Source organism: Brassica rapa, chromosome A06, assembly GCF_000309985.2.
Source record: "Brassica rapa cultivar Chiifu-401-42 chromosome A06, CAAS_Brap_v3.01, whole genome shotgun sequence".
Lineage (NCBI taxonomy): Eukaryota > Viridiplantae > Streptophyta > Magnoliopsida > Brassicales > Brassicaceae > Brassica > Brassica rapa.
The window spans coordinates 16,253,693-16,267,295 of record NC_024800.2 but is presented as its reverse complement, the minus strand read 5'-3'; the positions used below and the strand labels follow the sequence as shown (position 1 = coordinate 16,267,295).

The 13,603-nt window shown below is 38.5% G+C and overlaps 1 protein-coding gene across 2 annotated transcripts; it reads left to right on the top strand.

The window, feature by feature from the left end:
- The first annotated feature begins 1,768 nt into the window (after positions 1–1,768).
- LOC103873599 lies at positions 1,769–4,706 on the top strand. 2 transcript variants are annotated; one of them, XM_009152000.3, is made up of 8 exons: positions 1,769–2,012; positions 2,156–2,543; positions 2,765–2,910; positions 3,081–3,176; positions 3,287–3,543; positions 3,611–3,831; positions 3,922–4,313; positions 4,474–4,706. In XM_009152000.3, exons 2-7 carry the CDS (start codon positions 2,205–2,207, stop codon positions 4,300–4,302), a joined length of 1,440 nt encoding a protein of 479 aa, XP_009150248.1. In that variant the 5' UTR covers positions 1,769–2,012; positions 2,156–2,204; the 3' UTR covers positions 4,303–4,313; positions 4,474–4,706. The 2 variants fall into 2 exon arrangements, with proteins under 2 accessions (XP_009150248.1, XP_009150247.1); XM_009151999.3 differs by having other exon boundaries at positions 3,922–4,647.
- Positions 4,707–13,603: the final 8,897 nt, after the last annotated feature.

The following is a 13,603-nucleotide window of genomic DNA, read 5'->3' as shown; positions in this document are numbered from 1 at the left end:
ATTAACTTTTAAATTGTTAAATCATGATATAAAACCGAGCTGGCATAGTTTCATTGTAACACAATAGTAGGCATGAGATTCTTCGGTCTAAACGTTAGATTTTTATGCGATAAATAATTTTTGACCTAAAATATTTTTAAAAATATGATCAGTTCATTAGTAAACTTGATTTTTTTTTAAAAAAAAATTGTTTAAGGGCCAAAAATATTAATTCGATCAATAATATAAATTTTATTTTTCATACGATATTTCTTAAATAATTTTCATATAAATATATAACATGCATAAGGGGCAGATCTTATCCTAGTATATTGAATTTTTAAAACTCAATGTGAAATATACAAACCATAATTTAGGTTGGTGTTTGAAATTTGATTTTGTATTGTATTTTTCTTAGATATATTGAAAACATTTTTTTATAATGATTATTGGAAAATATTTTAGTGAAAATCAATTGTTGAATATATGTATATTTTTGAATCAATTTTAAATTATTATTTTTATTTGAAATATGTATATGAAGTTTAAATTTTGTTTTATAATTATTTAGACAAAAGATGTCTTTATTTAATTAGATTGTGCTATTTTTGTATATTATAAAACTGGTCCAGATAGATAGTTTTTCATAATATAGTGGACTTCCAATTTTTTTTAATAACATAAGTTCATTATTTTTTTTCTTAATAGACTGTTATTCCTGTTTCTAAACAACATTATATTTCTTTTTATACTGTTATTTATATTTCCAAACAATTTCTAAATGTACTTTAGTTTTAATAATATAGATTGATCTCAACTATACACTCAAGAGTGCTTTAAAGATACATTGATTTAGAATAAAATATTCAAAAACCAGAAAGTTATGCAAAATACAATATGAACCTTTTTCAGTCTATTTGATTGTAAGTATCTTCTCTTTAAAGTCAAATCAAGCCCAACCAAGATGTGGCCTACACTAAAACCTTTTTTGACTTTAATATGAAAATTTTGATGTTTACCATTTTCTTAGTAATATTATTCATGTTTTCTACCATTTAAACTAGGCCTGAGACTTTTATCCGAGATCCGGATTTGATCTGAGATTCGATTCGGATTCGATCCGAAAATTCGGAGGGGTCGAATCCGGATCTGGATAATAAAATGTTTGACGGATCCGGATATCTTAATTTTTAAGTCCAAATATCCGGATCCGTAAGTTTTATTAATAAATATTTTAAAATAGTAATATCTATATATAAAAAATAATTTTATTTAATATATTTTCATTTTTATAATCGTATATAAATTTTATGTAAATTCTGTAATACTCCCTCAGTTTTACAGTAGATGAAGTTTTGGTTATTTGTACACATATTAAGAAATTATATTTTTTAAACAAAAAATAATTAAAATATAATTTAAAACTAATTTATCTAATTATAAACAAAAATAATAAAAACACAATTGACTACACAGTTTTTGATAAAGTTAAAGTTGCCTAGATATGTGAAAAACATCATCTATTGTGAAACAAAAACAATCACCTAAAACATCATCTATATTGAAACGGAGGGAATATTATACTTAGAAATAATTAAATACATTATATATATTTTTATTTAAAAATTATTGTTAATATCTTATATATATTAATATTATTTTTTATTTCTTTTAAGGATCCAAATCCAGATCTAGATATCTGCCGAATATTATTTTTAGAAAGATATCTAACATCTAAATATTCAAGAACTCCAGACCCGGATAAAAATAATAAAATTATGGATGCATCGGATAAAAATCCGGATATCTTCAAATTGTCTCAATATTCGATCCGTCTCAGACCTAATTTGAACCATCAAGTACACGTGTCATATACCGTGTCTCCTAATCAATTATTCAATCTCGAAGTTTCATTTCGAGAGAAGGCGGAACCTGCCGACAGCTTGATTCTTCCGATCTGATTACCGTCAACTGATTCGGAGGTTAACGAAGAAACCAGAGAGCTTTTCTCCGATCATAGAGGATTTTTCGTGGTTCGTTTTGTTTATTATTATTATTTTCATATAACTCTCTTATTTTCCAGGAGGATTATAGCTTATCATTGTTGAATCATCATAATTGCAGTTCAGATTAGTGATCAGCTTCTTATTTGCGAACATTTTCAATCTGTTTGCAGCACAGAATTGGTGGTGACCTACCTCATTAGGTGATCTGAAACTGTTTTAATGGGAGACCCATTATTACAGCATTCTGTTACAAGTAGAAACTCTGTGAGGGCGGCTGGGAAAGACTTTCCTAAGAGAAGCCTAGTAGCTGCTATTCCAAGAGCTGTTCACCAGACGATCGGTAAGCATGTCTCTTTCTCAAGAAATGGCACTGGAACCGTGCAAAACGCAGCTGTTTTTCTTCTCAAAGTCGCTGTTTTAGAAGTCGTTCGGAGAGTTTCGAAGGCAAAGTGTCCTCATTTATGGACCACTCTTCAGGCGTTGCAATGCTTCTGTTATCCTCCTCTTAAGTGGTTTCGGAGATGGGCTCCCTTCAAGGATTTCATCAGGGCAATGCAGGTTTGCAATAATAACTCCTGTAATCTGCTTTGGTAGCAATTCATTGATTAGTGTTATATTCACTTGTAGTTCTGTTATCTTGTTTTACTCTTTTTAAGTTTTTTTTTTATGTATCATGCTATCATCTCAAAACCCACTAGATGGCGGCCCTTTGGTATGCGTATTTGATATCTCTCTATCTATACTGATCTACTGTGAATCTCAATGTAATTTTTATGCAGATGCTGTCTCGGCCATTATTGGTCCTCACGATTGCAGAGGCTTTCACAGACCAGTCAGAGTCAAAGCAAGAAGCCCCAGGTGGTACTGCATCTAATGCATCTTCAGAATCACAATCTGAGCCACAGACGTCTCTATCAGACATAAGGTAACTGATGTCAGTGTCTTATCTATCATATTCTACTATCATACCCTGAGACTCTACAACTTTAATCTGGAGCCACTTGAAAGTTTTGTACATCCCCTGATAATATTAAACCTTCATAGTCGTATTTTGAATATAATCTAGATTTATATTAACTTTACTAATATGTACAGGATTGAAGATGAGGCTACACATCCTGTATCTTCACAAGACTGGGTTAAACAACTCTACGAAGAACTGGAAAAGCAGAGACTTAGCTTGCCTGAGAGGTACTTTGACTTTTTAGTGTTGTTATATGAAGAAATGCTCTTTACTTTGAGTTTCTACGTTAAATTGTATGCATTTAGATCATAATATTTTAGTCTCATTTTTAATGTAGAATCAATGAGGATGAGCTTCATAGATTTTATAGAGTGTCAAACGGAGACTTCACTTCCTTACTATCTTCAATAAAAAAAACAATCCATTGGAGGGAGACTTACAGACTTCTGTCAGAAGAAGAACTTGAGACATGGTCAAGTTTAGTTTTTTGGCATGGATACGACAGGAACCAAAGACCTTGCCTCATTGTACGATTGGGGCTTGCTTTTGTAAAGTTGCCATCTCATGAAAGACCTCGTTTCGCTCAGGCAATCAGTACGTCACTAGTATTGTCGTTGTCTTTGCTATGTTCTTCTTTTAATCAAGTTTTGTTTTTTCTCAGTTTCTCAGGTAGAGCACGGCGTTCTGCATCTTCTAAACCCGGAGAATTCGGAACTTACGGTATTAGTGGACTGTGAAGGATTGTCTCCTCTGAGGATTCCAATGCAGATGTTGAGATCATGTTCTTCAATTCTCCAAGATCACTTCCCTAACCGTCTCGGCTGCCTATTCATCATTCGCCTTCCTCCTGTTGTCCGAGTCATTTCTCAGACTTTCATACAAGTAAAAATCCTAGCTGAGCTAACTTTGATATTACTCTTTGTTCTTGGATCTATTGATCGTTTCATATCATATTATATTCCCCTCTCTTAGATTCTCAGACCAACCACACGCAAGAAATTGAGAATTGAAGGGGAAACTTTCCACCGAGTCCTCTCTGAATATCTCCAGACGCTTCCTTCATACCTTGGCAGCGACTGCAACTGCAAAAGATGCTCAAATCTCAGCGAACAAGATTCACCACAACCACAAACACACACGAGAAGCAAGATAGGAACCTCGGGAGAGACAGAGCAGCTAGACATCAGCAGCTGGAGTTACGACGTCCAGACACCTAATTTAGCTTATGAGGGAGAACCGAGCCCGAACGTATGTAGCCAAGTGTTGCGGACAGCAATAGTGTTTGTACTCATGCTTTGGCTCTTCGGTGCACTGCTGGCTGGATTTGTCGATCCTGAGAGCAGACCCTTTTAGGCTTCTGAGAGGTAAGACCAGCCCCAGTGTCTATCTTACCTATCTGCCATTCGTGTACATAGAAGTGTGTGGTATGTATGCATTGATATTCTATATACCGGTCTCTCATTCAGCGTGGAGGGATAACAAGAAGAATCAATCGGTTAAAGTTAGTTTTGGGTCATTGTTTAGGGTTAATGGTGTGAGGTTCGGTTTATCGTACGTTGGGAGAAGAACTACGGTTTAGTACGGTGTTCAGACTTTGGTCACCATCTGCAGGAATAAGCTGACAAGCCGTGTCCAAGATTTGTTGGTGCTGTTTTGTAAAGTCAGATTTATAATAAGAAATGTTCGTTTAAATTTTATAATATGATAAAACATTATACGAAAAGAAAGTGGAGAAGAAGACATGCGGTTTAATTGCAGTTTAGAGCAGAAGCCGTAAAATCTACTGTTCTACACCTTTACATTGAATTTAAATAATAATTTGGGTATTATATAAAAGACCAAATTAGCTCAATATACAAATATATGTCGGTAATTGCAGAACCATGTAATGATTTTATGAATTTGCAAGATTGGTAGGAGTGTGGTGGGTAAAAGTTCAAGTTTGTCCTCGGCGTTCACTAACAGGCCTACAATGTTTATGAAAATCGGTTACAAAATCTTTTATGGCAATATTTATGTCAGTAGAATTTTATAACATTGTTCTTTGCAAATACAAACACGGTTACAATGGATGATTCTTCTTCTCTTGTATCAATAGTGATGATTCTTCTACTTTTTCTTCACACTAACGATTGGAACTTTAGTTCCAAATTTCCAAAATCAAATAAAATTGAGATTTAAACTTGTTTATTTCTCTCTCATGTGTAAGACTCGTGTTCACCAATAACAAGATAATGGTGGAGAAAGCCCTGACACTACGGCCAGCTCGTTGTCCTCTGTTTTTTTTGTCACCTGTTAGTTCAGTCTAATCTGTAAAGTAACGTTATTTGATGAACACGACGTTGACATCCTCCGGTGCTATAAACAGATCCGAGTCTGGATTTCTTAGATCGGAGAGATCTTTTCCTTCTTCATCATCATCATTGTACATTTTCAGGATCTCTAACTTCAAACTCGTCCATTAGTGGAGGAAAAATAGGGATTTATGTGAAGATGGGAGAAATTCTTTGGATAATAGAAAAAGGGGAAATTAAAAGAGCAGGAATGGAGAAACAAAGGGAATATAGAATCGTGATTTTCTTTTCTTTCTGGATATTAAAATGTTCTCTCTTTCTTTGGAATCAACGACAACAATAAACGAAGGTGAAAAAATTTTCTCTTTAGAAAAAATATATAATTATGATTTAAATGGAATTGTATATGTAATATCTAGGTGACAGAAAAGTTTATGTTTATGTCTGTAGGGGTAAGATGGGGATTATAAAAGTAGAACAGTGACATATCCATATAGCTAAATAACATTTGTTTTGTGGTTATCTAGTGCAAAAACCCTATATAAAACTTGTTTATAATAAATATTATTTATTCTGCGTTGGATTGCATATTGGCATTAGGGGAAATCACAAACCCTAAAGACAGTTGGACTATGGATTTGAGACCTTTAAAACTTCAGTAGTAGCAAACAGAACTGGACACTTCTTCAAAATCCTCTTCAATCACATTGGCAAGGTAGTCTATCAAATTCAAATTATAGAAGGACAACTGGCTTCCTTGAAACTCCACCTTTGTCCTAAATAATGTAGGAAAATTTGTCAAAATAAAACAAAAAGTCAGCATCATTCACTACAAAAAAATATGTACATTCTTAGCTCACGCTATAATAGGACTTTCATAGTGTTTTCTCATATATTATGTCATCAGCAGCCATCATAGGTACCCTCTCTATGATAGCACTTTTTTTTACGCTACGTAATGTGCAAATACGATAGAAATAACTGGGTGATATTATTAACTTAACTATAGCACTAGTTTTGTTTGTTACAAATTGACTACGATTCATTTTTAGTGCTACTAGGTGGACCGCCCGCATGCATGTGCGGGCATTAACATTAATATTAAATTGATAATTATATATTTACAACTATATAATACTTATGTTACATGTATATGGTTAATATGAAAGATTCGATGTTACATATTGAAATTTATACATGTTCATATAAACAAAGAATACATTAGAATGTTTAAAAACGATCACATTTAACACTAATCTTAAAACATCAGATAAATATAATTGAGAAAAAACAAATATTTCACGCATAACCCCAATAAAAAAATCAGCCATGAAATATAAAAGAGAGATTTGAATTACCTAAGATTTATTATCATTGGTTTCATTGTAACAGCATATATGATTTACGGTTTCCTTCTCTAAGCCTTGAGTCAGAAAAGAGGTAATTCTAACAAAAATATTTAAAGATGTAAACAATCCCCAAAAGATAACAAATTATATAATTGATAGGACAACGTCAATGAGTTTCAAAGTTTTTAAAAAGCTTTGAGATTACTTTTGGCTCTAAGACGTACCGAAAAGGATCACGCACAATAAATAAATTGCACTTGATTAGCACACACATCTTATATTATATTCTTGATAAGTGATTTAACTTTATAAAAAAAAGAATTACCTTTTTCGAAAGGGATGATTGTAAGAGAAATTAGCTTAGGTTACTTAGGTTCCAAGTTAGTCTTAGATCTAGGTTTTAAACTGAAAGCAATGACACAGTCAATTTAACGAGTTCCCGGTCCTCGGCACGGTACGTCTCGTGGGAGAACTTCTGCTCCCAAACTTCACTAGATCAAAGAGACTCTAGAAACACCAAAGTAGTGTTCTAGATAGGTTGTTACACAAGTATCAAATACTCTTCACAAGAGAATACAACAAACTCCTTAGATCAACTAGACTTAGGCCTAAGCTATTGATCTTGTATTGTTGTCTCCTTCCCCTTGCACTTCACCTTGATCTGAATACTTGTTGCTGTCTGCTCTGTAACAATCTTCTTGTATTGTACGGCTTAACCTAATCAACATACTTACGTCATTTTTATATGTGATTAGGTGTTTCAGCTGGAGTGGGCCTGCGTGTTCTTGGCCTAAGTCACATCATTATTGCTTCTGGCCCATTTGTCTTGCCGAAGCCCAAGCTATGTTCACAAATCTCCACCAGCTTGGTTAAGGCCCGATCCTGGCCCACCTCAATGAACCCCTCGTGCCGACAGCCTCACGCCTTGGTCTCTTTTTTCTTCTTGCGAAAGAAAGACATTCGTCTCTACTCTCTCTCTCTCTCTCGCCGTCTCTCTTCTCGCGAACCTCCACCAGAGAAATGGTCTTGGCTCCGATCTCCGAGAGATCTCGATCAGCTCCGTCGTACCGACGTCCCTCTGCTCCTCTGTTATCTCCAGGTACATCTGATCTCCATTTTAGCTTTGAGATTAGGGTCTTCTGTAAAGAAAGTCGAGAGCTTTCTTGGGAATTTAACTGATCCTTTAATTCTTTGTGTCTTGCATGTCTTATCCGACATGATTCCGGCTCTTACTCGAGCTCCACTGTCACGCTCCACCTCTTCTGTGAACCGAGGTATGAACTGACAAGTCCTCATCCCTCTTTCTGCGTGTTTTTGATCTACTCTGATCTGATCCATCTGACGTTTCAGGGCACCTTCAAGTATGACATCCCTAGTACGATCCTGATGATTCTGTATCTTGATCTGAGTAATCTACCTTAGCTCGGTGAGCTCTAAACGCGCTGCTTCCCTGCTTCTCATCAACTGAACTTCTCCACAACTCCTTTTGTTTCTTGTAGCTCGTTGTGGGTTTGAAAGCACTTTGAAGAAATGGTTGGTGACGACATTCCTAACACCAAACTCGTGACTGGTTGGTGTTGCTTGGTGAACTCCTCCACCTGAACCGAGGACTCTTCTCGATTCTACTTCTGCTCCAGGTAACATCTCATGTCTCTTGTCACAATACTTTTGGCCATCAATTGACTCCTCCTTCGTATTCACTAACATGCGTTTGTTACTTGTGATCTGCGAGGGTGAAGTTTAGACAACCATAGTCACCTGGAGCGTCTTCCTATCTCATCAGTGGACATTCAAAAGTTCACAGCAAAGCTGGAACTTCTGACCAGGTACTGTCTTAGTTAGGAAATCTGCAGGATTAACATTTGTATGAATCTTGTGTAGAACTATGTCTCGTGCTTCCACTAGGTCTCGAATGAAGTTGAACTTGGTAGCTATGTGCTTAGTCTTCTCGTGATTGACTGGATTTCTTGCTAGAGCTAGGGCACTTTGAGAATCGCAGTAGAGTTTGATTCCCTGTTGTTTGAATCCTAGCTCTGTGCATATCTCTTTTAGCCACATTGCTTCTTTAGCTGCTTCATTCATAGCCACGTATTCGGCTTCTGTAGTTGAAAGTGCAACAACTGATTGTAGACATGATTTCCATGAAACTGTATTGCCTGCAAACTTGAAAGCATAACCTGTAACTGAGCGTCGTCTGTCCATGTCTGTTGCATAGTCTGAGTCTGAATAGCCTTCAACTTCTAGTGTAGAATGTTTTCTGAATGTTAGAGATGAGTTCATTGCTTCCTTTAAGTATCGTAGAACCCACTTGACTGCTGACCAGTGGTCCTTTCCTGGTTTACTCATGAAGCGACAAACATAGCCTACTGCAAATCCTAGGTCAGGCCTCGACCCGACCATTGCATACATTAGGCTTCCTACGGCACTGGAATATGGAATCCTTTCCATATGTGCTGCCTCTTCTTTCCATTCTTTTTCTGTTAGACTTCGAAGCTTAAACTGAGTAGAGGTGGGAGTGACTACAGCCTTGGCGTCCTGCATTCCAAATGTTTTTATCACTTTTTCAATGTACTTTCTTTGAGACAGAATCAATGTTCCTTTCTTTCTATCTCTGATGATGTCCATTCCCAGTATTCTGGATGCTTTTCCCATATCTTTCATCTCAAATTCTCCACTCATCTTTTCTTTAAGATCCTTGATCACTTTCTTGTTTCCTGAAGCAATCAGCATGTCGTCGACATAGAGGAGCAGATAGATGGCTTTGTCGGTTTTAACGTCTCTCATATAGACACATAGATCTTTACTGCAACGCTCAAATAGCTGATCCTTCATGAAGCTATTGAACCGGTGGTTCCATCTTCTTGGAGACTGCTTCAAACCATACAGAGACTTTCTCGGCAAGCACACTTTGTTCTCTGTTCCTGGTTTTATAAAGCCTTCAGGCTGTTCCATTAAGATTCTTTTCTCCAAGCTTCCATGTAGAAAATCTGTTTTCACATCCATCTGCTCTAGTTCTAAGTCTAAATTCACCACAATGCTAAGCATTAGCCTGATGGAAACATGTTTTACCACTGGAGAGAAGATCTCATTGTAGTCGACTCCTTCTCTCTGTGAATATCCTTTGGCAACTAATCTGCCCTTGTATCGTTCATCCTCAACACCTGGGATTCCTGGCTTTAGCTTGAGTAGCCATCTGCATCCCACAAGCTTTGCCTTTTCAGGCATATCAATGAGATCCCAGGTTCTATTCTTTCTGTGAGACTCCATTTCTTCTTCTGCAGCATGCTTCCATTGCTTACTTTCACGACTTCTCATTGCTTCTGCATAGGATTTTGGTTCCTGAACTTCCAAATCATCAATCACATTGAGCGCATAAGCCACAAAGTTCCCATCCTCATATCGTGATGGTGGTCTCACGTTCTGTCTCCTTTCTCTATCTCGTGCTAGAACATAGGTGTCAAGAGTTTCAGTGTCACCACTCTCACTCTCAACGTCGTGATCACGTTCACTGTCAACCTCGTGATCTTGTTCTTCGTCACTAGAGCTGTTAGAGCTAGACGATGATTCTTCTCCACCTTGATCAGATGTGGCTTCGGATTCGACATAAGGAGAAGGCCTTCTGATCAAATCATCACTGAATGAAACCTTCTTCTTAGCTCGTTTTTCTTTCTTGGTCACTTCTGTGCTTTCTTTTCCTTTAGCAACAGTGTGTTTATACAGCTCATCCTCGTTGAAGACAACGTTTCTGCTTGTTCTGCATCTGCCTTCCTCCTCTATCCAGACCCTGTAACCTTTAGTGCCCATAGGGTATCCTACGAACACTCCCTTGATGGCTCTGGGTCCCGTTTTGTCCTCGGTTATGTGCACATAAGCAGTGCATCCAAACGTTCTGAGGTGTCCCAGATCAGGTTTATAACCTGACCATACTTCTTCAGGCATTTTGAATTCCAGCGTAGAGTTAGGTGATCTATTAATCAAATAAATCGCAGTAGATGCAGCTTCTGCCTAGAAGCTTTGGTCCAAGCCAGATTCGGCTAACATACATCTCACTTTATCCATAATTGTTCTGTTCATTCTTTCTGAAACTCCATTCTGCTGCGGAGTGTAAGTACAGGTTATGTGCCTCTTAATCCCAGCCTTCTTGCAGTACTCATCAAACTGTTTATTACAGAACTCCAGACCATTGTCTGTTCTTAAACACTTGATTTTCTTCTCTGTCTTTGTTTCAACTTCAGCCTTCCATTCCCTGAACTTATAAAACACCTCATCCTTAGTCTTCAGAAAATAAATCCAGACCTTTTTTGAAAAATCATCAATAAAAGTGACAAAATACTTAGCTCCAGCAAGGCTGTCTGGTGTAGAAGGAGAACCCCATAAGTCAGAATGAACATACTCCAGAATGCCATTAGTCACATGTTTAGCTTTGGGAAAGCTTTGCTTGTGTGACTTCCCAATGATACAATGTTCGCAGAAATCCAGTGTCTTAACATCCTTGTCGACGATAAATCCCCTTTTGACAAGTTCTGACATGTTATTAAGACTCATATGACCGAGGCGTGAATGCCAAACATTAGTCATATTCTTCTCAGCTCTGGATAGATTAGCTTCTCCACTTAAGACTGTTCCTTGAAGATAATACAGTCCCAGGTGATACCGTCCAGACAGAACCCTTTTATCATCCTTGAAGAAATTAACTGTGAGATCTCTTCCTTCATATCGACATCCTGCTGTTTCCAACATTCCATAAGAAATTAAATTCCTGCTCATGCCTGGCATGTATATAACTCCTATTAAGATAACCAAAGAACCGTCTGGATTTAGAATTTTAATTTTCCCAATTCCCTGAATGTTGCTGTGAGTGTTGTTTGCCATCAACACTTTGCCTCCCTTAAATTCTTCCAAATCAAATAAGAAGCTCTTATCAGGTGTGATATGAAATGAACATCCTGAGTCCATCACCCACTCGTCCTTAGTATATTGCGTGCTGACTGTAAGTATTAGAGGTTGCTTTGCCTCTTCTGCTACATTCGCCGAGTCTTGCGACTTGGCTGATCTCCTGTCAGGGCAATCACGCTTCCAATGACCCTCCTTTCCACATACAAAACATCCCTTAGTGTTTTTGTTGTTCCTGGAACGAGACTTGGATCTCCCATGTCGACTCTGTGATCTACCTTTGTATGTCTTTCCATTGCCCTTTCCGGACCTTTGTTCTGATCTGCCTCTGTGTACAAGCAGACCTTCTCCACCTGACCTGGTGAACTTACCACTCTCGATCAACTCTCTTTCTTTAGACTTTGCAGCACCAGTAACCTCAGCTAGGCTCAGTGTGTCTCTCCCATACTTGAGGGTCTCCTTGAGTTGATCATATTTAGCAGGTAGAGAACTTAACAGCAAGATAGCTTGAACTTCCTATGATACTTGAACTTGCAGATTATTTAAGTCTGCTACAAGCTTTAGGAAATCATCAACATTCTCATCAATAGATTTTGAGTCAACCATCTTGAAAGTGTAGAACCTGAGCTGTAGATAAATCCTGTTGGGTACGGAAGTCTCTGTGTAGAGATTGTTCAGTGTACTCCACATTGCAGCAGCAGTCTCCCAATGTTGAATTTTTCGTAGTACCTTATTCCCAACATTCAGCACAATCAGGTCTTTAGCCTTTTCTGATTTCTCAAATTTTGCAGGATCTATCGCAGGTGCAGGGTCAACAATTCCAGCCAATCCCTTTCCCGAGTCCTTCATGGCAGACTCGGGTTCATTGTTGGGGTCAAAAACGGTTACGACGGAATTACCACCCGAAAATCCTCGGAGATCGTATTTCCGAAAGAGATAGTAAAAGGAAAGATGTAATTTTCGTAAAAATAACCAATACAAAGTTTTTACGAAGAAGTATCCTTTGGGATTCAAATTGAACAAACCAAGCTCGGTCACCGCGCATACACGCCGTCCGGTCACTATGCAGCAACCAAACCCGAGCAAAGCTCGGTCGCTACGTAGCGACCGAGCGCACGTCCCGCTCGGTCGCTACGTAGCGATCGAGCCCGGCCAAGCTCGGTCGCTACGTCCCGCTCGGTCGCTACGTAGCGATCGTCCCGCTCGGTCGCTACGTAGCGACCGAGCTCGACCAAGCTCGATCGCTACGTAGCAACCGAGCGATCGTTCCGTTCGGTCGCTACGTAGCGACCGAGCTCAGCCAGGCTCGGTCGCTACATAGCAACCGAGCGATCGTCCCGCTCGGTCGCTACGTAGCGACCGAGCTCAAGCCAAAGCTCGGTCGCTACGTAGCGACCGAGCGCTCGTCCCGCTCGGTCGCGACGAAGCAACCGGCTCGAGCCAAAGTTCGGTCGCTGTGTAGCGATTGAACCTTTCCGAACATCGATACGACACCAATCCTTGCATTCTCGTCAAACCTTCGAATGCTATCTCCCGAAGACCGTAGCAAGCTCAGTCCATGTTTCCCGCTATTCTAATTCATCGATCAAACTTCGCGGATTAGAAACCGCGGAAAATTCGTAGTAAACGGGTCGAGTCGGAAGACGGCCCAAAGGGACCTAAAACACGACTCGAGGCCCATCCTATGATTTTCCTAACCAAAAGCCCGTAAACCACAGCATGGTTCACGCTTGGCCCACAAGGAAGGATAAATGTCAAGTTTCCGCGGATAAATACGGAAGTTTTGAAGATAATTGTGAAGATCGGGAAAAATGGAATATCTCCATTTTTATGCTATGACGGCTTAAGGGCAGAAGAGTAAAAGCGTAAACCGACCTTGGAGCTAGTATATAAGGAGTCCTAGGCGAGGAGCAGAGGGGGAAGAACTTTTTCAGAGCAAACTTAGCACTTAGAGCAATTTAGGCAATTTTCCGTTTTTGTTATTTCGAGCTGCGACTCAATTAGGTTTAGCCGTCTTAGGGTTACTAGAACTAGGAATCTCGCCGACAGCTCTCGAGCCCAGGCTTATACCTTGTTGTAAACGCTCATACGCAAATTCGGAGTAAGATCTTCTTTGCT